At 40.5% G+C, this 24,948-nt stretch overlaps 1 protein-coding gene across 2 annotated transcripts in view; it reads right to left on the bottom strand.

Moving 5' to 3' along the window:
• LOC126213405 (zinc finger protein 431-like) overlaps positions 1 to 24,948 on the bottom strand; it is a 185,830-nt gene that overhangs the window by 131,839 nt on the left and 29,043 nt on the right. For both annotated transcript variants that reach the window (XM_049941130.1, XM_049941129.1), the window contains exons 3-4: positions 8,552 to 8,644; positions 7,432 to 7,524 (exon numbers count right to left, since the gene is read on the bottom strand). In XM_049941130.1, the coding sequence (XP_049797087.1) occupies positions 7,432 to 7,524; positions 8,552 to 8,644 (186 nt within the window). The remainder of the gene's footprint in view (positions 1 to 7,431; positions 7,525 to 8,551; positions 8,645 to 24,948) is intronic.

Genomic DNA, 24,948 nt, shown 5'->3' with positions numbered 1-24,948 from the left:
GGAACATTATACATATTGGTTAGACAGAGATGAAAGGAAACACAGTTTACCAGTAAAATGAAAAAAAGTTATGCATATGTACCCATTTGCAACAAGTATTTGGCTGGTGCATGGCTCATAGCATTTTTCCCAAAGTTTAATGTACACAATGGATACAAGCAAGAGAGCCTTTAATAGTCAGCAAAATGTTCTTCACTATTTACAGCAGTCTCCCAATTGTGGGACAAATTTTTCACTCTTAACTGTGGAAGTCACGTGGTTTTAAGGCGAAGAACTCGTTGAGCAGGGCTAAGAATGCATTTTCATCTGGAAAGGAAGTTCCTTGAAGGTTTTTCAATAGCGAGCAAAAAAGAAGAAAATCTGAGGGTGCTACATCAGGTGAATAAGTTGGGTGTGCAATGACTTCAAAACCCAACTCATGTGTACTGTTTGTCAGTCTAGCAGATTGCAGGCAGGCGTTATCCTGGAGTAGTGTCTTCCTGGTCATTGTTCATGTACTGTGTTTACAACACATTTCAGTTGTTGACAAATGTCAGCAGTAATCAGTGGTTACACCTCAAGGAAGCAATTCATAGTAAACCACACAGGATGTAAAACATTATCTTTTGTGGATGCTTTTTGTGGATACTTTTTCTTGCTGTTTTGTTTGTGCTTGACCATTCCTTTCTTTTCCTTATTTTAGCACAAAGCCATCATTTCTGATCGCATAATGATACAGGGCACGAATGATTAGTGTTCTTTACAAGCAACTGATGGCAGGCAAGCAAGGTTTTGCATGTGGCCACCCGTTTTTGTGGTTATGTTTTAGTGCATGTGGTATCCATAGATCATATTTTTGGGCCTCCCCCACTGCACGCGAAAATCACAAGGTCAAGAAGAGAACACAGTTCATCGAATTTGAAAGTTCTGAAGTACAATGACATGGATCATTGCGAATTAACACATTTAAATGATCTTCATCAAGCCCCAAAGGTAAGTCACTAATGGCACAGCAATTCTCCTTAGAGTGACAAAATAATTTTCTTGCCAAGCTCTGTCCAATAGCTTTAAACACAAACATGGTGCAAATGTTTCTAGCTGCCTCCACTGTTGTTACCCCTCTATAGAACCCAAACAGATGAGTATGTCAAAAGTGCTCCTGTTTCGCCATTTTGCACTCCACTTTGTAGTGATCACTGTTCCACTCAGTATCTCCAAATAACAAAATGACAATATGTAAACTCAAATATATGTGAACTCAATGAGCAAACAGCAAACCACAAATAAAAAATGACAATTGGTAAATAAACCCTCAGCAACTGGAATATGAACACGCAAAACGAAGGTGCTATTAACTTATGCACCAGCCTAACATTTAGAAAAAAATCAGGCCATGAATACAATAATTTAACAGTAGCTGAAAACACTGGGGATAAAAAGTGACCATTGAAATTAGGTCCATCAGATTCAGTCAGCAAGTGTATACTTGATCAGACATCAGTTTCATCAGATGGATGGTCAAATTAATCACAAGAATCATCTGGTGACAGAAGCAGGAAGTCTTCTTGTTATGATCGTAACAATATAATTACTAAAATATTGTGCTGACTTTACAGCATGACTGAAATATGCAGTGGAAGTGCAGAAAACTTATTGGCATCCCATTAAAGCATTAATCTCCCTTTACTTGGTAAATTACTGTGTTACAGTGTTAAAAGAATTGGATTTACAAAAACTGAATCTTAGATTAGCAACAAAAAATTGGGTCATAGTAATCAATGATACTTGGGAGGAAAACTGAATAAAAATGGGGAAACAGTACATTCAATGTCCCACAGGGTTCAGCATTTAATTTATCCTGACCTACATTATTGTTGTGCTAAAACTGTTGGAGGAGCCTTCAAAATCTGCAATGTTTTCTGATGACAGAAGTTCACTGATAACTGGCAAATAAATTCATACTAGAAACTGTCAGGAGAATAATGGAACAGGCTTGCAACTGGTTTACAGGCAACAGAACAAAAATTCAACCTTTACACTTACAAAAACACACATCATGCAATTCCAAACAAATCTGAATGTCTAAGAGATACAAGGAGATATAAATGACACACTGGATGAGGATCTATGAGTGATGTTTCTGGCCTTCATATCAAAAATAGATTAAGGAGGCACCTGCATGAGAATGAGTTAACCAAAAACCTTATCTCCCTGCCTTGCAATTGTAAATGTTCCTCCAGAGTGTCAACTTGCAGAAATGCTTCCTAGCTTTCTTTCACTCAGTACTATCCTATATGATAACCTTACAGGGCATCACATCCATGAAAAAATTAGTACTTATCCTAATCAACCTTGTAGTAGGATAGTGATGGGAACACCTTGCATAAACCTCTTCATTGACCTACGGAATCTTGCACCTACATGTCACTACAGAACTCACCACTGGTTTTTACATTGAATAACACAAATATTTTATATATTTCTAGTTGGCTGTCCCAGAAGATAATTCCAAAAACAAATGAAAATCCAAAACAAGCCATCATAATTGCCTCTAAGTGAGTAACTCTGAGGGGATCAACTTGACAAGTTTACCAATTTTTTGACACCCATTTCAATTGAAATCAAAGCAGACACCAATGAATCGTATGCATTATGTTTCACTTAGTGTGTGACCAGTAATGTCTACTACTTCCAGCAACAGGCCATTTCTGATCACTTTACACCTTAAAAAATGAGTCCTCGAGGGATAAGACTTAACTGGTAGCTGCAACATTAATAAGGGTAATGTGCCATGCAATATGGGACAAGAAGTTTGTTGGTAGTGATCATGATTTATAATTCAACTTATGAAATGTGATGAACAGTTTAGTGAGATTAACACTGAACTGAATCTGAAGAGCAGGGAATTCTGTAACAAACTGAAGAAAGTTGACAATATTAGGAATCACATAGATGGACGAAAACAGAAGAGATGGAAAATGATCAGATATATAATTTTTCATCTGGATGGTGTACCAGTGCATTGGAACCTGCACGAAAGAGCACTTCTGAACAGTAAGCTGCCTGACGGATTGATCAGCTGTAAGGGGCTGCAGATATGACCTTAAAAGTTGCTTCATCACACGGTATATTTTTATTGGTGGGAGTTTGTGAGAGGCTCCACCTATGTGCATCCTCTTTCAACACCTTTGGATAGACTATGATGCAACATGGGAACAGTAGTTAGTTTCCTAAACTGAAATGTTTGCAAATGCATGAATCAAGTCTATTGCCTGGATGCTTAAATGTTGTGAAAAGGATGTTGATATTTGTGATCAGTAAACGATGACTCTAATCCTAAACACAGCTGCGAAAAGCACCTTAATGTTGTATGTGCTAACATATAAATCTTACATGAGGGTAAAATCATGTGGTTCCTTTGTAAATAAAGGCTTTGCAGGCATGTATAGCAGTAAAAATCTGACCTCAATTCTGTATCTTTATTTATGACAAATTTGTGAAATCTGATGATTTTAAACATCCTGAGCCATTGTTTATACATGTATATTTTTTTCAGTAAAATATGATAACCTTAATTTGTCTTGATAGGTTGCATCTATTACTGAGCATTTCAGAATTTTTTTCGTAAAATTAAATTTGTTTTCAACACTGTAACCTCTGCTCAGGCTAGAGATGGGGTGTGAACATTATTCATTTGTTCATTCTTTGATTTACACATTGAATTCCATAAATGAAGATGTGGATGGATCTGGGATGAGCCAGGCTGCAAATCTGAAGGCAGAAACTCCCACAGGAATTTAGCTCTGAAAAATACTGACAACCAGCTACTTGTGCTAATCTACTCACATTGCTAATTATGTGAACTTCTAATATATTATTTTTTTTTGTATATGTACATTTACTACTATGAAATATATCACTGTTGCTTCTACTACAGTAGTCAGCTACGTATTTTACCTAGTATTTCCACATGCATCAATACTCTGCTATCCACCTAATGGCGCATGGGGAAGGGTACCCCATAACCCTGCTAGTCATTTTCTTTCCCATTCCACTTGCAAATACGAGGGAAAAAGGCTGTATATGTGCCTCCATATCAGCCCTGATTTCTCCGATTTTATCTTCATAGTTGTTATGTGCAATGTATGTTGGAAACAAAAAAATTCATTCAACAGTCAGCATCAAATGCCCGTCCACTAAATTTTCTCAATAGCGTTCCTTGAAAGAACATGACCTTCCGTCTGGGGATTTCCAGTTGAGTTCCTTAAGCATCTCCATAACACTTGTGTGTTGTTTGAATGTACCAGTAACAGATGTAGTAGCCTGCCACTGAATTGCTTCTCCAATAAGGTATTAATACAACTTAACACAGAAATTATATCAGCTGTCTACTTATTGCCATAGTCAAAACCCATTCAACATTAAAATTGAATTTAAGTGGAACTTGCCTCCCTGAGTCAAAATATTCTGATGAGCACAAGAGTGGCTAATAAGGTAGTACTGAACTTCATTTTAGATACATGATATCTACTGGAAACAAATGTTCCTGTTCATCCACTCTACATCCAATCGAAACAACAAAACCACACCTACATACAGAATATGAAGGGACACAACTCACGGAATGAAAGAATGAAAAATATATCTATGCTTAATTACATATTCATTCCATATGCATTCATCCAAATGACTCTGCAGAACATTGTGCACTCTGTCATTTCACCCCACAGCTCACTATTTCTTTGCAATACCACTCCAGTGTATAACATCTTATTCTGAAACTAGCTGTGTTCTATTGGAACTGGCAGAAGATTTACCTCTCCCAGTTATCTGACCATACAACAGTCTGATACTCAACATGTTCTCCAATTAGTCACTGCATAGTCCTTCCATGTTCTTTCCCAGGACACCTGCTCCCAACCCACATTTGGGCCATCCACTTTCCCTTGCGTTACTTGATGGTTTAAGAAGACAATTCTCCCCATCTCTGAATCTCAATTTTCCATATCTTCACTATAGCTAGACAAATTTCTCTACATGAGAAAAATTAACCATCTGCAGTCGAACTAGACTATACCATGCAACATGTGGATGGCACAGACATAACCAGCATTTCAAAAAACAGTATTCCTGAGACTATATCTTAAATTTCTAAAACCATGTGCCATTACAAACCAACCTCCACATTCAATTTTTCAAGCACTGCCTCATCAGCCCTTCGTCATATTTAGCTATTGGAACCTTAATGCAGGACATGGGCTTACAATTGGTAGCACATATATATTGCTGTGCAAGATCACCAAACCTTCATAGAAATTCAAACAACCGATAATTACAGTTCAACAACAATCAAGTGATAAAAACAATGCAACTTCTTGATCCCAACATCCCATCTCATGACCTCATTCTCTAGGCGATGACCTCGTTCTCTAGGCGATGAGTTCCTTACAATAATCTTTCTAACACATATGATGGCAATGACAATTACAAAAATCATTAAACAAGGGAAACAATAATACGCAATGAATGCACATCAAAATCAAGCCTGGCAAACAAATGTCTGATGTAGGAACCAGTTCCTACATGTTTTTAGAAAAGATTCACAATGGGCATTCTAAATAAGATATGTAGGGGTACAGTAACAAAGCTTGATCTAGCTTCTCATGCAATTACCTAATAAAATTCCGAATTCCACAATTAATACAGAATCTTGCTGGCCATGTGCCAGTAACAAAATGACATGCCCTATTTTTCTGCATCATTATTAAATCCTAGCATTTTATCCTCCTGAGATCACAAAGACTATGTCATTCTAGCTGACAGAGCTAAGATGTTCACTGCACAACTGCATGTGCTACTCAGAATCACTGTTATGGTCACACATCCTATTCGTAGATTTGCTCAGGTGTCTGCCACTGTTTAACCTAAGTGGCGTACTTTCAAAGTAACAAGTGGGAGTACACGTCAATGATTTCAGTGCCAACCACATGACATGGTTTTCCAGGCCACACAACCAGCAACACACTGTTCTGCACACTTGCATTGGGAGCATCACTCCATACAGTGGACAGAATCTCCACACCACTGGTCCTGGTGTCATGGAGGCATCTTGTATGACCTGTGATCTCTTGGGCTGCATATGAAGGCCAGTATGGCCTTTTGTATTTTCATGGTAAGTGGTCACTAACAACAATCCAGCCACTTTGACAACTACAGCTATGCCCTAGGAAACTCTACAGTTCGTTCTCTTGGCTAAGCTCCTTATTTGCACATCCTTGAGTACTATGTGTGGTGTTTTCATTTCTGTAAAACCCTTCTTGTTGAACAACACTACTACTGTTTCACTTACTGTCCCATCTAATTGTGATGCCAATGCATCCCTTTCATATGCTTAGAACTGCATAATATGAGTCTCTGTGGCATTAAGTCTTGGCCTGTTAGCTGTGAATCAGCTATAATCCTTTACATAGTCTCTGAGCTCTCCCTAGCATGATAGTTTGGTTCCTTGACCTGGTGGCTTTTATAAGCACCACACATTTCAGTGTCTCAAGAAGCCAACATTTCAGTGCCTGAAGAATCCTTAATAACCACAGGAAGTTTGTTTATGAACAATGACATCAAGACTGAGCCAGTACCCAAACTTGTGCAACTGTGTGTTGAATGTTTCCCAGTCTTTGTCTAATTTTATTCCTGTGACATGTTTATCAATGTGAGCATCTCTTTCCCTTAGCAAGGTCATAAAGCATATCTAAAAGATTAATCTTTCTTTGTTAGATCTCCCAGGACTCTAATGGTGATCTCATACATGGCTTCATCTGTATACAATCATTCACCAAAAGCCATACATGGAGTTTTTCTATAGCTGAAAAATTCATAACTAATACTACAAGTACCACAGAAGCTGCCACAATGTGTGCATGTCGTGGCCGAAGTATCAGGGCTGGTCTAAAACACACAAATTTTATCTAATTTTTCAAAACAAAAAAATTTAGGACAGTGTCAAGAATAACTATGATTCACAAAACATAACAACATCTAATGTTCTTTTGAATTTTATCTATCGTAAGTTACTGAAAGGAGGAATATTTTTCGAATGACCTATGCTTTTATAACTTACACTTCATCTAAACGTGAATTTACTGTATCCATCACACACAGTCATTGTACAATATTGTTGATATCAATAAGGGCTATGGAAAACAGGATTACCCCAGCAACCAGTCCCCTTCCACTTCTATTCAGAACAGTCAGTACATAGCAGGTGATATAGTTAAGTGGACAAGTAAAAAAATACTCTACAATTATGATCAGCAACCAGTTCCAGAAAACTGACAATCTGTGACAATTCCACAGCAATGCATCTTTTACTATACACACATCTTTTACTCCACACACTTAACAAAAGACTTATTACTTGAATGCATGCAATACATCAAAGATGTAAATACTTACAATATTCTCAGTTTCATTCATTTCCAAATATAATTCAGGATCCTCCTTGATAAAATCAGTGGACCGTGATATTCCCAATGGATTTTTAACAGACTGAAAGAAGAAAACAATCTGAATTATAATAGCTTGCTAACTTCTGTGTTTAAGACACAGCTCTTAATATTCCTTTGTTATTAATGTCATACAACTTTGCAGAGATTTTTACTGCTTAGGAAGAGTGAGTGTCAGAATGCATCCAAATTAGTTCTAATGACACTGATTTTGCTGTCGGCCATTGGGTAGTATTTATTTGGCATACTTTCACTTTCTATTCCTGACACACAGTCCACTCTGATTTCAGAGGCACTCTGGCCTGCTCTATCGAGCAGTTGTACTTCTATATACAAACTTGATATATGTGTGTGGCAACATTTCAAAATTAAATTCCAGTTAATATAGGGATGCAAATAATGTTCCTTCTGTGAACTCATAAACAAGAGGGCTTTTTGGTCATTAATCAAATGACTATGGCATACCACACATTATCATCAAAATTAACCAAATTTAATGTTATTTACACATCTTCTTGCTCTGTTACCATGTATTTTTAGTGCCTACCTCTTTAGGAAACCATGCAAATTTATGTCATGTATACTGGTGGAAAATAATAAGGAATTACACACAGCCAATGCAGGATCTCAGTAATGATGTAAATACTACAGTGAATAGTGAGTGGGAAGTCTAAAATATACAGCCAATAAGTATATTAGTTCCAAATATTCTGTTATAGCACTGTGACACAGAGGCAGTTACTTCCAAGAGGAAGTCTTCCTTGCTCCATTGATACCAAATATGTATTTAAGGTTATCGTTACATTCAATCATATTAAAAAATTAATATAAGGGTAATGGTTAGTGTAGATATGCTTGTTAGAAGTGCTGGTAAAACACTATTGGTAGTACCTAGCAAATAACACATCTAACTACAGTCAACTAGAAGAACAAAAAATTCTTGAAAATAGTTGGTATCATAGGTTTCAACTGTTCACCATCCATGATAATTTAGCTTGAATGCCCCATATTTGCGTCATGACATTCTTATTACACTTCCTGCAGAATACAGTGCTTGTGTGAAAACTTACATTATGCTCAGATCCATCAGTACGTAGTTTCAGTTCGGAATCTTGCTTTACCCCAACACTAGGGCCTTCCGTCTTTAATGGGTCTACTAGAAACTGAAAAATGAAAAAAGAAGTGATATGATCAAGGCTTCGGTGTCTCACTTTTACATGGCTCTCTCAGAGAGTAGGGGAGCAGGAAAACACACACACACACACACACACACACACACACACACACACACACAGAGAGAGAGAGAGAGAGAGAGAGAGAGAGAGAGAGGGGGGGAGATACTTTCAAACAGATCTATAGAAGCTGTAAATGCCACAATGCTAATGATCACATGTATTCATCAATTAGAAACAGGCACCAAGAAAATGTGAAGCCGCAATTCAAACATTTGAATTAAAGCTTTGTTTATTCTTGGAGGCAGGCACAACAGTAAGTGAGTGGCCCTGAAATATCAATCAAAATTATTTCTTACATACTAAGCAACAACCAGAATACACAGTAACCATACAAATTATGAAAGTAGATGCATTTTACATCACCCCCTAAACCACAGGTTCAACTTATTATGTAGACTAAAATACTAAGAAGGTAAGAACTAGCAACCTCCTATGGATGTGGGCAGGTTGATGTGGAGAGAGAAAGGGAAGAACAACAGAGAGAGGTGGCAGGAACAGATGGACAGAGGTGGTTGGTTGAATGAATGATTAAAGGCGCCAAACTTCCAACAGGCAGGCCGGTCTACCTGACTGTTGGTAAAGGAGAGCCTACCACACACAATTCAGAGGAAGAAAACCCCAATGTCTATGAAAAGTCAGTAAAACCAACAGAAGGGACAAAAAGAAAAACAGTAGAGAGAGGACGAAAGACAGCTAAGGAGCCCCATTTAGGGAGCAGCCGGAAGCACTGGAGAGCAGAATGCAATGAGGGGACATACATCCCCCAGTCCACACCACTAACCAGAGATACTCTGCTCAGAAACTGCCTAGGAAAGACTAACAACACAGACAGAGCAAAAGAAGTACAGAGACAAAAGATTAATGCAAGAGGAGGGAAGAAGAGTTAAAGAGCAGGTAGGGTGAGAACCACACTGGTCCACCAAGCCTAGATAGCCGCAGCCTGGTCTGGGCAGAGATGGCAATATAGTGTTCTGCCAACCCCTCAATGGGCCAATAAGGTTAAGTTGCCCTCCCTTAAACAGAGTGGTAAAAGCTCTCCTCATGAATAAAACATAAAACTAAGTCATTCATTGAAAAATTGTCTCTTAACACCATGTGTAGCGAGTCAGGGAGATTAAGATTCTGCCACTGTTGAATGGGAATAAAGACTGTGGGGTGGCACTGGAGGAGATGACTGGAAGTCAGCCAGGTACAGCTGATGTAGAGCTGGATAAGGACAGCAGAATCCTTATGAGACACATGCATGGACGACCTCCACAAATTTATCGTCTCCTTTATCACTGGTAGTCTGAAGTCAGAGTGATCCATTCCATATTTCAGGTTCCTAAAACTTGATGGTGTGATACCAATCACAGGTCTGTTTCCAGAATACTGATTACCAGAACCGGTTTACTGGTAGCCAGTTTAGCCAAGCTATCAGCAAGTTCATTCCCATAGATCCCAACATGACCCAGAGTCCAAATAATTGTCACTGAGCATGCACATTGCTCAAAGGCATACTGGGAATACTGGTTAGCAATGACCATGGGATGCCAAGGGTAATTCTGGTTGAGAGCTTTAAAACTGGTCAAGAGGTTGCTGCAGATGAAGGGCCCACCAACGGAGGAAAGGATATGCTCAACAGAATGAGAGAGGGCTAGCAACACTACAACTTCTGGCATGGAAGGCAGTTCAGTATGACCTGTGACTGTGTAAGCAAAGCCCATGTGATCAGCAACCATCAAGCAATCAGTATAGAATACTGCTGAACTCCATGATGTACCAAGGATGCAGAAAAATTGATAGCAGAGGGCCTCGGGAGAGACCGTGTCTTTTGGACCTGATGATGGGTGAAGACAAAGCTGTGACCAATGGGTTCCCCACAGAGGTGAACATGAGTGGACTCACAGGAAAGGTGGAGAAAGAAATAACTAGTTCAGAGGGGAAAGACAGGGTGTGAACTGCGATCAAAATCCCTGATCTGGGCGACCATTGTGGAAGATGGGTTTCCGTGTTTGGAAAGAGGGGATGTTAGTTTAGATGCGTAGGGGAGTTTGAAACATAGGTAGCATAACTGAGAAGCTGTTGTTGGCACCTGATACACAATAAATGGACCCCAGCCTCTATGAATAATCTGTCCATAGGTCTAGTTCAAAAGGCCCTGTTGCAAATCAAACCCCACAGTGGTGTATCAGATTCTGTACCCGCAATGATGAGGATGATACCGAACCATATGCCACACTTCCATAACCAAGACAGCGTGGTATCATGGCTTTATAAAGCTGCAGAAGGGTAGTGCACTCTGCATCCCTGCTTATGTTCCTCAGGGGACAGGTGTAGCAAGCACTTTCACTTACACTGCAAAAGATCGAGAATGCTGTCAACTAAGAACCAAGGACCAGTCCTAAAAAACAATAAGTTCCTGCCACATTCAGTAGTTCATCATCAAGATGAAGTTCTGGCTGTGGATGAGCCATACGATATGGACAGAAATACATGACATGAGTCTTGGAAGCTGGAAACGAAAGGCCATGGGTGAGCGCCCATGATCACATCTTTTGTATGGTGCCTTGCAGTCTACATTCAGCGAAGCCCACACTAGAGGAGCAATAGTAAGAGGCACAAGCAGTCAGCAAAAACCACCCTGGGATGCAGCCAGAAGACCCCAAGACTCAAGGAGCCACACAGCTGCCAGTTTATTGCGCATTCAAGCAGTTTATGGATAACATTGGTGAAACTGACTGGGCGATAACTGCCTGTCTCTAGAAGTGCTTACCCAGTTTCAGCACTGTGACAATGACGCTTTCTAAGTGTTGTAATGGGAACTGGCCCTCAGTCCAGATCCAGTTACAGATGGTAAGTATATGATGCTGACAATCCACTGATATGTGCCTGATCATTTGGTTGTGGATGTGACCTGTACCTGGGGCTGTATCAGGGCAGAGGACTAGGACACTGATGAATTTCCACTCAATGAATGTAGATTTATACAGCTCCAGATGGCATATAGTAAAAGATAATTGCTTTTGTTCGACCCATTGCTTGAGAACATGAAAGACAGGTTGATAATTCTCATATGCTGAGACTAGCATATGCAGGGCAAAATGTTGGGCAATGGTGTGCAGACAGGGCAATTTCAAGGTAATAGCAGATACACCTACTAGTGTCTGGTATATGTAGACATGTCTCTTAGGTCAAACCTGCGAAGGAGAGGTTAGTGGTCCAATGGTTGAAATATGCTGTTACGAGCATTCTTGTTTATGTCATTTCATCAAGTGGTAGAGTGGGGTATGAAGCCGATTAAAGTAAATAGGATGCTCCAGCGATTGGTGCCACTAATGGTGCTGGATAGCCAGCCAACTATCGCTAATGGCCTCTGTAATTGCTGATGATCACCAAGGTACTCTTCTGTCAGAGCAGGCCCGAGGAAGAGGGGACTCTAAAATCAGCTGCCAAATCAATTCTGGATAGCCTTGTTGATGTCTCCATGCAGCGGGGAGTCAAGGTCAACATGAAAGGCGAAAGCACTCCAGTCAGCAATGTTGAGAGCCCATCTGTGCACACATACAGGGTAGTGATGCTGAGGGGGGGGGGACAGGAAGATTATGGGTGGCACAGGAAGATTATGGAATACTCACTACCACACACATCATCATTAACTTCCCAGTGGATGGATGGGAGAAGCTAAGGGCTGCAAATGAAAAGGTTAATGACAGAAAATTCTGTGTGCCATGCTGAAGTGTGCGGGGTATCAGTATTTAAGAGGCAAAGTTGAAGTTGCGCCATTAAGTTTACGAGGTCATTACGACCATCAGTCATCATGGTTAAAACCCACAAAGGGTTGTGTGTATTGAAACTGCCCACGATTAGGAAAGATTGGGAGGGGGGGGCGGGATGGGGGGGCTGAGAAACCAAACAATATGTCATGAGATGCTTTATAATCAGGAGGGAGGTAAACACTGCAGACATTACTATGCTGAAATGCACTTACCAGAAGAGCCAAAGCCTCCAAAGATGTATCAAGAGCCAGAAGTTTGCTATATAGTGTATCCAGAACGTATGTTCAAACTCCATTATGGGTTTCATTGTGTAATGCAAACTGGGGCCTCAGGGGTTGCTGGAATTTCTGCCTTGGCCACAGGAGTCGAACAGGTGACAGGGTGTGCACTGGAAGTTCCTCCTCCTTGAAGCATTTTTCTTGTCTTTCCTCTCCTTAGAGGATTTTGATGATGGCAAGGGCTTTTCTGAATCAGTTTCATGTAAAGATGATGATCATGAAGCAGTGCAACAAAGTCTGTGGCTCCTTCAGCCACTTGCTGGTGTCCAGTTGTAGACCAGTGCAACCCAGGGGAGGAGTGTCCCTGAGGACCCCTTCCTGGGAAGAGAAGCAAGAAGCAGCTTATTCATCTCAGGCTGGGAGGTGGGGGACAAATGTCCCTAGAGGATGGGAAGTTATCGTTCCCAAAGCAGGTGTGGAGAAAGCAGCAAAAGGGGAGCCCCCAAACCATCAGGAAGGCAGGGATGGTTGAGTGGCCCTGAGGGCTCACTACAGAAAAAATTAAAAGGCAGGAGTACCATTGGCAGAGGGGCAATGTCTTTTTATCTGTAGCATGTGGCATTGTTGTACATGCTGGAGCAACTACTTGAACTACCTTTTTGGCTTCTTTGCCAGTAGGTTTGTCCTGAGTCTTGTATTCTTGTATCTTGTTCACTCTCTAGAAAACAGTGTAAACTGGTAAGCAGGGAGTGTGGTGCTTTCCACAGTGGACACAGAAGGGAGAAGAGGCACATGGGGCGAGAGGTTAGAATTTGGTAAATGCATACCCAGGTGAAGCCAAGAACTCAATTACTTTTCCTTAAATAAAAGTTCCTTCATTCTGCAAAATATAAAACATGTAAGATATCATGAAAACTTTCTGCTACTCTCCAGAGGAGAGGATGCCATATAAGTTACAAATTTAATTATTTTACATTTGAATGTAATAGTGAATTTGTTCTAAATGTGTACAAATAAAAATATATATAATCATTTTGCTTGCACCACTAGCAATCCTTCAGAAGTCACAGAAAACAAATCACGTATATGTCATCTGGACACCCATGTTCTTTTTCCTAGTACCTCAAAACAAAAGACAAATTTTCCTCTATAATGAACAGGCACAAGAAATGGCCTTTGATGTAAAAAGCGGTGACCACTTGTTTGATGTGCAGTAGCGTGCAAATTCACAGCTGGTTTACTCTCCACTACTTCACCTAGTCAAATGGTGTAATGATGCAGCCACACACTTCGTACAATTATAGCTGTCAGTGAATGCCTAGGTGTGCCACCAAAGTAAATTTTACTGCAATTTCCCTCTTATTACATCCATATTTGTTCTTTAATGATTTTTGTGAAATCTCCTACGTGATGGGTGGACTTTCTCTGCATCTGCGGCGCGTTTCGTCACAGGGTTATTTGGTAACCGTGATAGTGTTACGGAGATGTTTAACAAACTCAAGTGGCAGACTCTGCAAGAGAGGCGCTCTGCATCGCGGTGTAGCTTGCTCGCCAGGTTTTGAGAGGATGCGTTTCTGGATGAGGTATCGAATATATTGCTTCCCCCTACTTATACCTCCCGAGGAGATCATGAATGTAAAATTAGAGAGATTAGAGTGCACACGGAGGCTTTCAGACAGTCGTTCTTCCCGCGAACCATACGCGACTGGAACAGGAAAGCGAGGTAATGACAGTGGCACGTAAAGTGCCCTCCGCCACACACCGTTGGGTGGCTTGCGGAGTATAAATGTAGATGTAGATGTAGATCCAATATCATTAATTTATCCCTACAAAAGTACTGGCACAATATATTTAATTTTTGGGCTACTCAACTGCAAGATTCTCATGGCATTTGCTGTAAAGAAAGAAAAGAAAAAAAAAAGCTAATTGAGTGTCACAATGTGTGCAGAACAATACAGCACTTCTGCAGTAGCAGTATGAGTAGGTGCATAAATACATTTGTGTTAATAATTTTCTTTTACGGGGTGTTTCTGTGTGGAAACCAATATTGTAAGCTTTTCTCTATCTATATTTAGCTTTTCCTTATTTGTGGAAACGTGAGAGCGCTGCCCTCATTTACTAACTTTGTCATTCATCTTAACCCTGCTGTAGCTGTCACGGTCATGTGACTTAGACAAACATCTGTCGAAAACCTAGCTCAGGGGAAAACATCACCAGTGTGACTTAGAAGTGGCCAAAAGTACATTTGCCATTCTGGCAGCGAATGTTCAGATTGTTGGAACAGGACTAGAGAACACATTGACATGTCCGAAAGAATGGACACCACATATGTAATTAAGGTGATGTCAACCAATGAACCTTTCAGAGTAGACGCACACCACACTCTTACAGCATCCGTTGAGACACCATGTGTAAAGAGGATCATGAGCATGAGCGCTGCATCAGTAGTGGGTAAATAAGTTGAGACTTTGGCTCTGACAGGAAGAATGCTAGAGTAGTCCATGCAGATGTGATGACCACTGTGTCCAGATGGTATAGTCGTCAGTGCATCTGCTTGTCAGCACAACACTCCAATTCAAATCCTGGTACAGCACAAATTTTCAACTGAGTCATTGTGACTGCAGGATCAAAATAGTGTCCGTCCCCTAGGACATGTCCAAAAGAATAGAAGACAGATGCATATTTGATCTGTGTAGAGATTACATATGAATAAAAATTTATTTTGCAGTTACGGTGACTCCTTCCATTTACGTTGAGCAAAAATATGTAACTTTACTTTGGGCTAACTTTCATGACCTTGTTTATTTAAAAATCTCTGCTCATGGAATGTAGCATTATTGAGGAGCCCAATTCTGGCTGCAACAACATCCATAGCGGTCAAAACCTATTAGCAAGTACACATTAGGTTACAGTCATTTTTAAAAAAAAGATTAAGCTGGTACATTATTCAACTGCTAACAATACCATAATTTAATTGGTGTTGCTTCTGATATATGTTTTGAGGTGCAATCACATATTTTAGTAACATTAAAGTGTATTTGCAGTATGTTGCACAGCTCACAATTCTTTTGAACGAACACCTACACAGCGCAGTAGTGCATTAGCCACAGGCAGGCTGCATTAGCAAAACACCAGAACAATAGCAAGTTAGATATACTGCTTTCTAGCAAGTTAGATATACTGCTCCCTCTGTGTTTTATAGTTACTTCTTGAACAGTAGTACTAGAATGGATATAATGTGTCCACACCATTTGCAGATGGAGCTGGCCTCAATTCACAAACAGCTGAAGATGCTTTTTGCCATGTTCAACATCATTCAGACTGCTGCCTATTGTACTAGCGGTGGCACAGAATCTAGCTCGTCACATGGGATGCCACCTATTTTGCCCACTGGCTCTGCTGTCAAGACACCTTGTGGTGTACCCAATGTGGCTGAGCTGTCCTCACCAAATGATGAGGGATGGGTGGTAACTGATAGCGCTGTTTGAGGAAGAGAGTGAATGTGGAGGCTGGCCTCGCCCATTAACCCTGTGAGTGGACTGGCTGGTGTTCATTCATCAGGCTCGAAACAGCCACAAGTAGAGAGGCATTTTCTAGTTAATCAGGAGCTCCAATGCCAAATGCATTATGGAGCTCCTTAGGGAAATGGCGCCCAGGACTGGAAATGAATCCAATGTTTACTGAATGTCTGCCAGAGGGCCTCATCTGAGATGTGGAGAATGTCCTGCCTGTAGTTATCAAACATGAAGCGTGCAGCTGTCTGCAAGTTGTGGCACCAATGATGCCCATCGTTTGGGTTCTGAGGCCATCCTCAGTTTATATGGGCAAGTAGCACTAACACCAAAGAGCCCTTGACACACACATGGAGTGCATGCAGCACATCCAGTTTGCAGCAGCATTCCCAGAATTGATTGGAGTCCTTTGGTTTGGAGTGAGTGGAGGGTCTCAAAGACTTCATCGATTACTTGACTGTCACGACTGCAGACCGCTGAACATGCAGTATGAAGTGGAGAATTGTATGAATACTTGATGGGTTAGGTGAGCACTACAAAAAGCACTTTTTTTAGGTAGGCAGTAGTTTGAGGTTAAAAAATGGCTCTCAGCACTATGGGACTTAACATCTGAGGTCATTAGTCCCCTAGAACTTAGAACTACTTAAACCTAACTAACCTAAGGACACACACACATCCATGCCCGAGGCAGGATTCGAACCTGCGACCGTAGCGGTCGCGTGGTTCCAGACTAAAGCGCCTAGAACTGCTCGGCCACACCTCGGCTAGTTTGACGTCCTCTGATGAATGCACGTGAGTCAGTGCAGAGATACAGAAATCAGACTGCATACAAAGTAAAGACCATACTACAATCAAAATTTTAAAGCAAATTCTTGATTTATCTGTAACTCCTGAATTTAATGCCCTCCAGGAAAGTTGTCACGTTCAAAATACTCTTGGAATTGAAACTTGGCTGAAACCTGAAGCAGAAACCCTTGATATATCTAGCAAGGCAAGGAATGTACACTGAAGGGTCAGGTGAGACACCACTGGGTTGAGAGTGGAGGGGAAGGTAAGAATGCATATGAAATTTGTGCAATAAATGCAAACACATGCTATAAAGTAGGAGTCTCAGATTCAATTACATTTATATATTTCCAACATATAACTATACTTAAAATACTTTTTGTCAAAAATAAGTAGGCAGTTATGGAAACACTCATTTTTATTCCATACACTTTGTGTGTTAGCTATGACTGTTGGGAATCATCACAAGGGAAAGTATTTGTATACTTTCCACGTGGTAATGGTGGGTACTTCACACCTATCCATTCGCACCATTCAGTTCAAATGAATCTTACTGCTTGCATGTAACTTGAAGTGTAAGATAACAACTAACTGCATAGCAGAAGTCCCTATTCTTTGAAAGGCACATCCAATTAGCTAGCTGTCCCACATATAGAACTTCAGAACTATGGCATCATTTTTCAGGCTGACTACATTGTGGCAGCACTGTGATTAAGCAGCCAAAACAGTATCATGTGACCAGTAATTATGGGATCCATTTCCATTCTTGCAGATGATTTTTTTTTTTTTTCAAGTAGAGCATTCATACAGAATTACAATATCATTTAACAAGTTTTTACACCATGTCTGCAGTTTTGCACATATTTCCCGTGACTTTTCTTACAGACCGGAATGGTCTTTGCTTTTTTTCTATACATGTGACAGACCACTGTTCCATAAATGAACTATTCTGATGGCAGAGAGGGGTCAGTTCAGTACCATTTTTCGTGTGCCTGCATCTACTAACAGCACTTTATGTTCATGTGGCCTCCCCTGTGCTCAGCATCTACTTTTGGTGTGCATTCCATATGGAATCTAAGACTATGTAAGTATTTATTCCAGTTTCTTTTTTTCATATTATGTCCCCAATGCTATTATTACCTAATGAGAATCACTCTGGACTTTATTGCCAATTGATTCTGCCCCTTTCTTGTAGCTCAATGGGTAATTGTGATGCTACAAATTCAAAGGTCCTAGATCATTGAACTGCAGGAACTTCGTAACTGGTTGGGTAAATCAGTTTGGAGGTGGAGATGGCAACAGCATATGGTAGTCTGTAGGACTGTGTGTAGCAGAGAACAGCAGGTTTTAAAACATCCAGGTTGATGACAGTTTTACCTCTAGTTTAATTTTATGTTTACTTTTCTCTCATGTATTCCCTTAATGACACAAGCAGATGACTGATCCGTGGCTCTGTCACATACTCCAATTAACAACTTATTAGCCTTACAAAGGGACTTTCCAAACATAAAAAGCATGAGAATGCATTCGACATGGAATCTGCAACTTGACTAGCTTCTTTCTGGCTGCTGTACATCTATATCTACATAAAAACTCTGCAAGCAACCAAATGGTGCATGGTGGATGGTATCTTGTACTACTACTAGGCATTTCTATCGTGCTGTATTTGGTGTCCTTTACAGATGAACCACAGTTCTCCCAATACAAAGAAAGTTGATCATTCCCAATTCTACTACCATCCTTATGTACTTGTTCCATTTCATATCACTTTGCTATTTCATACCTAGACATTTCATTGATCAGACTATGTCAATCTGAATGATAATGATGTTGTATAACAACATTGTGGGATTGCTTATCCTACTCATCTGCGTTCACTGTAATATTTCTATACCTGGCATTCATCATAACAAATAAAAAGCTTGTCCAAATTATCTTGTATCCTTTTAAGTCAGTGATGACCCTTTCCCACACACAATTTCATCAGCTAAAAGACACAGAATGCTGCTCATCAGATCATTTCATATACACATAGTAAGAATGATCTTATAAAACATCTTTGAGAAACAGTCACTGTTGAGGTCAAAGTACTGGCCTCTGTTACTTGAGAGGTCTTCACGCCATTCACATATTGTGGAACCTATTCTATATGCTCATACCTCCATTAACAGTATGCCATGGGGCCCTGTGTCAAATGCTTTTCAGAAATGTAGGAATGTGGAATCTAGCCTGTTGTCCTTCATCCATGGTTAGCAGTATATAATATGACGGAAGACAAAAATGAGTATTGCACAATATCCATGCTGATTTGTGGAAAAACATTTCCGTCTCAAACAAATTAATTATATTTGAACTAAGGATATGTTCAGGAACTCTGGAGCAAGTAAGTGTTATGATATTGGTCTGTAATTTTGCAGGTACGTTCTTTTACCATTCTTATATACAGAAGCCACCTGAACTTTTTCCCAGCTGCCTGGCTGTTTGCAAGAGGTGAGAAATCTGCAATAAATGCAAGGTAAGTAAGAGGCCAATGCTGTAGAGTACTCTCTGGACAAATGATTTGTGATTCCATTTGGACATGGCAACTACTTTGTTTAATGTAGACTTTCACGGCTGGAAATATCATGTCCATTATAATTATCCGGGCTCTTATGGTGTGGTTGGTTGATGAATTCTGTGTCGATTCCCAACGTTTCGTCTCCGACTGCGGGAGACATCTTGAAGGGGGTCCGTAGCTCTATGGAAGGTCCAACACACCCACTGACTTGCTACTACAGTCAGTAGCGAGCCAGTGGGTGTGTCGGACCTTCCATCGAGCTACGGACCCCCTTGAAGATGTCTCCCGCAGTCGGAGACGAAACGTTGGGAATCGACACAGAAATCATCAACCGACCACGGCATAACAGCCCGGATAATTACAATGGACACAACTACTTTGTTTTCAACTCTTTCAGTTGCTTCTCTACTCCAGGGCATGTATTACTATGTCCCCAATACAGGAGTCTGTGTGACAGTGAAACAATATGTTTAAATGATCCTCCTGCACAAACTTGAAAACTCTATACAGAGAGGGGTTAGTGATCATCATCTGCTTTCCTCCAAAGCTACACCAGACTGGTCAATGACTGCCTGGATAGAAGTCTTTGACCAGAAATGTCTCATGTTCTCTGTAAAATCTTTTGCTCATGTATGATGGTGGTAGTTGTATGTTTCATGCGTAGATCTTTCTACAGACATACAATTACCACTAACTCTTGCCTGTCACCACTAAGAATACTTTTTTGATCTGAGTGTACAACAGTCTGCTTCCTCAGCATTTTCAAATTTACTGTCTGTAATCCAGTTACTCACCACATACTTATTCACTGTGTGATTAACAGTCCATATAACATTTGCCCATATTCCTCTATGTACACCATATTGGAAGTAAAGGATATTCACCCATTGTCCATTGTCTAAATGGGATGCTAACAGCTACTTATTTGCTCTTTCTAGCAAATTATTCTCCTAGGCTTCTTGAAGGATTCATTAACTTCATTTAGCATTGTTGCTGCACTGGCATCATGATCACTAACCCCTCTCTGCGCTAATACCATTTTGAAGGGCACACCTGTTCATAGTTGTAAGGTCTAAAGTATTTCAATTCTGTGTGGGCTGTCAAAGTCGCATCTTACGACAGTTTTCAGAAAACTATTCAAAAGTACTTCACAAGACTGCCTGTACACACCACCTGCAATGTATGCACAGACATCTCAGTCTCTACTCAGGTTAGGATCACCTGCTTTTTCTGCACTACTTTGTGTAGATTTTCCTTCAATTATTCTGTAACTGTCACAGCAGTATCACATGGCGAATAAAAACATCCGATCCTGGAGTTTATATACACGGAACCATTAAGGGAATTGGTCATTAAAACAGGAAATCAATGCTTGAAACTTGGTACCAATTACCATATAACTTCATTAATGCTATCTCATGTATTTCTTATTTGTGCTTATAATGTAAATAAGTAATTCTACAAACTCACAAGCTAAACTACCTCACCTGCTCAAAGATAATGTTTACATCCACATGGGGTACAGTGTAACAAAATATTCTCTTTTACCTATTTCCTCGTTTCCAACCTGGGGCATACTATAATACTGTAAGTCTGGTTATCTTTACCCTAAAGTAAAAGGACTGCTGAAGTGAACACACACACAATTGATAACCATCTCATTATTTTCACCACAACACAGCAATGATTAATTTCATGCAGTCATATAAATTCTAAACTTACCTCTTTATTTGCACCCTCCTCCAACTATTTTACTTTCATGCTGGATGGGTAAACCTGAGTCTGTGTTAAAAATTATCTGTAATAAATGCATTTAAACACTCACAGTCTTCCCATATTATATAAAACGTGTCAGATATATGAAGCCCAACCATAATACTTCTTAACAACTAAATAGTAGTTCTGGTTAAGTGCTCTCTTTTCAGGTCGAAATTCTGGGTGACAAGTTCACTGTGGTATATTTCAGTGGGAGGCAGCAAAAAATTAATTACAACACCTTTGAAAATTCATTATCTTCAGTTTCAGCCTTCTCCCTGAGCAATTATTTTCCATAATATTTTCTAGCTTCATTATCTTCACATGCATGCCATCATGTAGAAGAAGGTGTAAGTAGATGAATCACGAACACTAACTTCATTTAACCAAGGTTTATTCAGCACTCTCAATACAAAAACGCAGAGCGAACTGCCTCTGGCCAGAACACATACAGTACATATAGAGCTACAGATCCCAGTACAGTGATTCTTGGCATTTGTGGATACTTCTAGATTGTACTCTAACCAAACACAGAAATTAAAATTTTGCAGTTCAGGTGAGTTTTGAACTCAGCACCCCTCCATGTAACAGTCTAGTATTGCAACCACTACACCATGGCGACTGTGCTATTCAGCTGTTACTGCAACATTGCTGCCTCCTTAAGAGAAAAGCGTCATCCTAGTCCGAGAACGAGTTGTCGGTCCTGCATACTCTGACTCCCGATGTTCGCCCTGGACGTGATCTTAGAAGTTCCCTTGCCGCTTCGTTCTTCGTCACCTTTCCACTTGTTGCCTGTTGTTGGAGCTTCAAATTTACCCTAGGTTGCAGCATCCTTATAGGGCTTTATTCAAAGGACGTGGACCGTATCTCTGATCTTTCGTTATCTTGTGCCAGGGTCGAAATCTTCAGCTTCATAAGTAACATCAGACAACTGTCTTACAACCTTATAAGATCCGAAGTAGCGCCTGAGGAGCTTCTCAGAGACAAGGAGTGAAGATGCAGACTAGGTCACCAGGCCAGTAGACATCAGGGCAGTGGCTTATGTCGTACCTTCGGCGATCGTTTTCTTGAGCCTGCAGCATGTGGAGTCGAGCTGACTGCTGAGCTTCCTCAGTTCTAGTTAACTCCTGGCCAATGTAGTCATTGTCCATGACATCAGGATGTAATGGAAACAGTGTCCATAGTCGTAGTCGTCTCACGCCCATGGACAAGGAAAAACAGCGTACATCCTGTGGTGTCTTGTTTGGCGGTGTTGTAGGCAAGTCACAGAAGGCAGCACCTCATCCCAGTTGCTCTGCTCAACATTGACAAACACGGATAGCATGTCAGCCAAGGTCTTATTAAGGCGTTCAGTAAGTCCATTAGTTTGCGGATAGTAGGCATTCGTCATGTGATGGGTAATATTGCACTGACAGTTTATCTCTGTGACAAGACTCGATTGAAAAACTTTCCCTTGATCCGTAATTGATGTCCTTGGAGCACCGTGTTTTAATACAATGTCTTCCACTATGAATTTGGCTACCTCAGATGCTTCGGCTATTTTCACGGCTTTTGTAATGGCATAGCGTGTCAGATAATCAGTGCAAACAATAATCCATGTATTGCCACTAGCAGATATTCGAAATCGTCAGAGGAGGTCAATCCCAACATGCTGGAAAGGCATTTCTGCTGGTGGAATTAGTATGAGTTGGCCAGGTGGTTTCTGAGGAATGCCTTTCCTCTGGCACTATCGACAGCATGACACGTAGTGATGGACACTCCTAAATAAACCTGGCCAGAAAAATCTCTTGCAGATCCTATCGTATGTCTTAATAAATCCTAAATATTCAGCCTCACGTGTTACATGGACATTCTGTAGAGCATTGAACTGCGCGCGTTTAGGAGTCACCAGTAGCCACCTCTTTCCAAACAGATCAAAGTTTTTCTTGCAAAGTAATCCATTAAGTACCTTAAATTGTCCTTGCACATCCTCTGACCGATTTAAGGCTAGCATAATTTGAGATATCTTGATGTCCTTCTAATCAGCAGAGATATCCTGGAGTGAAGGGAGACAGTTACTATCTTCATCGGTCTTGCACAGGGTTTCTTGAGTGACAGTGGGCATCTTTGTGTTTTCTTCCACTTTTGTAAACTATGGTAATGTCATGCTCTTAAAGACATAGTGCCCACCTGGCGAGTCGTCCTGTTGGATCCTTAAAACCAGTCAACCAACAAAGCGAATTTTAGTCTGTAACTGTGAATGGCCTTCCATAGAGATACTGTCGGAATGTTCACATGGCTCAGATCACAGCAAGACATTCTTTTTCTGTAGCTGAGTAGTTTTCTCGGCTTTTGTTAAGTGTCCTATAAGCATTGGATATAACCTCTTTTCCATCCGAAATATGCACTAGGACAGTGCCAATCATATACCCACTATCATCTTTGTGTAGTTCCGTAGGTTCTCTCATCATACAGACCAAGTACAGGGTCAGTCGTCTGCAATTTTCACAGCGCATCATATGTCTCTTTTCAGCACCACCCCAGATAAATTTAGCATCGGCTTTTAAAAACTCTTGCAGTGGTCTGGCTTCGATACAAACGTCTTTGACGAACCAATAGTAATAAGAACACAACCTGCGGAAGCTTCTCACATCTCTCATACTTTTAGGAATAGGAAATTCCGTTATAGCTCTCACCTTTCCTGGGTTTGGCCAAACACCTTAGTTTGACACAAGGTGTCAAAGTATTTTGATTTATTTTGCTCCAAAGAAACACTCTCTTGGATTAAGTTTCAGTCCAGCTCGTTGGAGACACTTAAGAGCAGCCTTCAGTCTTTGTGTGTTCATCAAATGTCTCTGAACACTTATAATGTCATATAAATAACAGAGACACATAGTCCTCTTTGGGTGCCTTAGAATATTATCCCTCATTCGTTCAAAAGTTGCTTGTGCATTATACAAAACCAAATGGCATTAACTTTAAACTCATACAGGCCCTCAGGGATGATGAATGCAGTTTTCTCACGACCAGCCTCATCTACTTCAATTTGCCAGTATCCCGAGTACACGTCCATGGTTGAGAAAAACTTAGCCCCCTTCAAACAATCTAGTGTATCGTCCATTCGTGGAAGAGTGTAAATGTCCTTTTTAGTTCTTCCTGTAATCAACACAAAAGCGCCAATTGCCATCCTTCTTCCTGGCGATAAGCACTCGTGATGACCATGAGCTCTGCGAAGGCTGAATGATGTTCTTAATAATTTTCTCTACATTGTTGCGAATTATTCGACATTCTGTTGCTGACACACAGTATGCTCTCTGGCCTATTGGTTGATGGTCTTCAGTGCTAATCCGGTGTTTCACTGTCGAATTGTCTAATTTGCTCTTCACCTGTGGATTGAAGCATTCAGAGAACTCCTGAAGAATGGCAAGTAGCGTCTTCTGTTGTTCCTTAGTGAGATATGGTGATAGTCGAGCTAAAAGATCTTGTCTCGTAGTGGTAGCGCTAATTTCGCCCACAGACTCGGCATGGGAAGTTTCTATGATGCTTAGCTGTTCTGCAATTAACAGCTCAGCATTTGCTGCACACATGCATCTTGGAAGAATCTGTGGTTCTTGGCGACAGTTAACTATCCACAATTCACCGAACCCTTTCTTAAACGAGACGACGG

This window comes from Schistocerca nitens, chromosome 11 (assembly GCF_023898315.1).
Source record: "Schistocerca nitens isolate TAMUIC-IGC-003100 chromosome 11, iqSchNite1.1, whole genome shotgun sequence".
NCBI classification, from domain to species: domain Eukaryota; kingdom Metazoa; phylum Arthropoda; class Insecta; order Orthoptera; family Acrididae; genus Schistocerca; species Schistocerca nitens.
The sequence above is the reverse complement of the archived record's forward strand: the minus strand, read 5'-3'. Positions and strand labels throughout refer to the sequence as shown.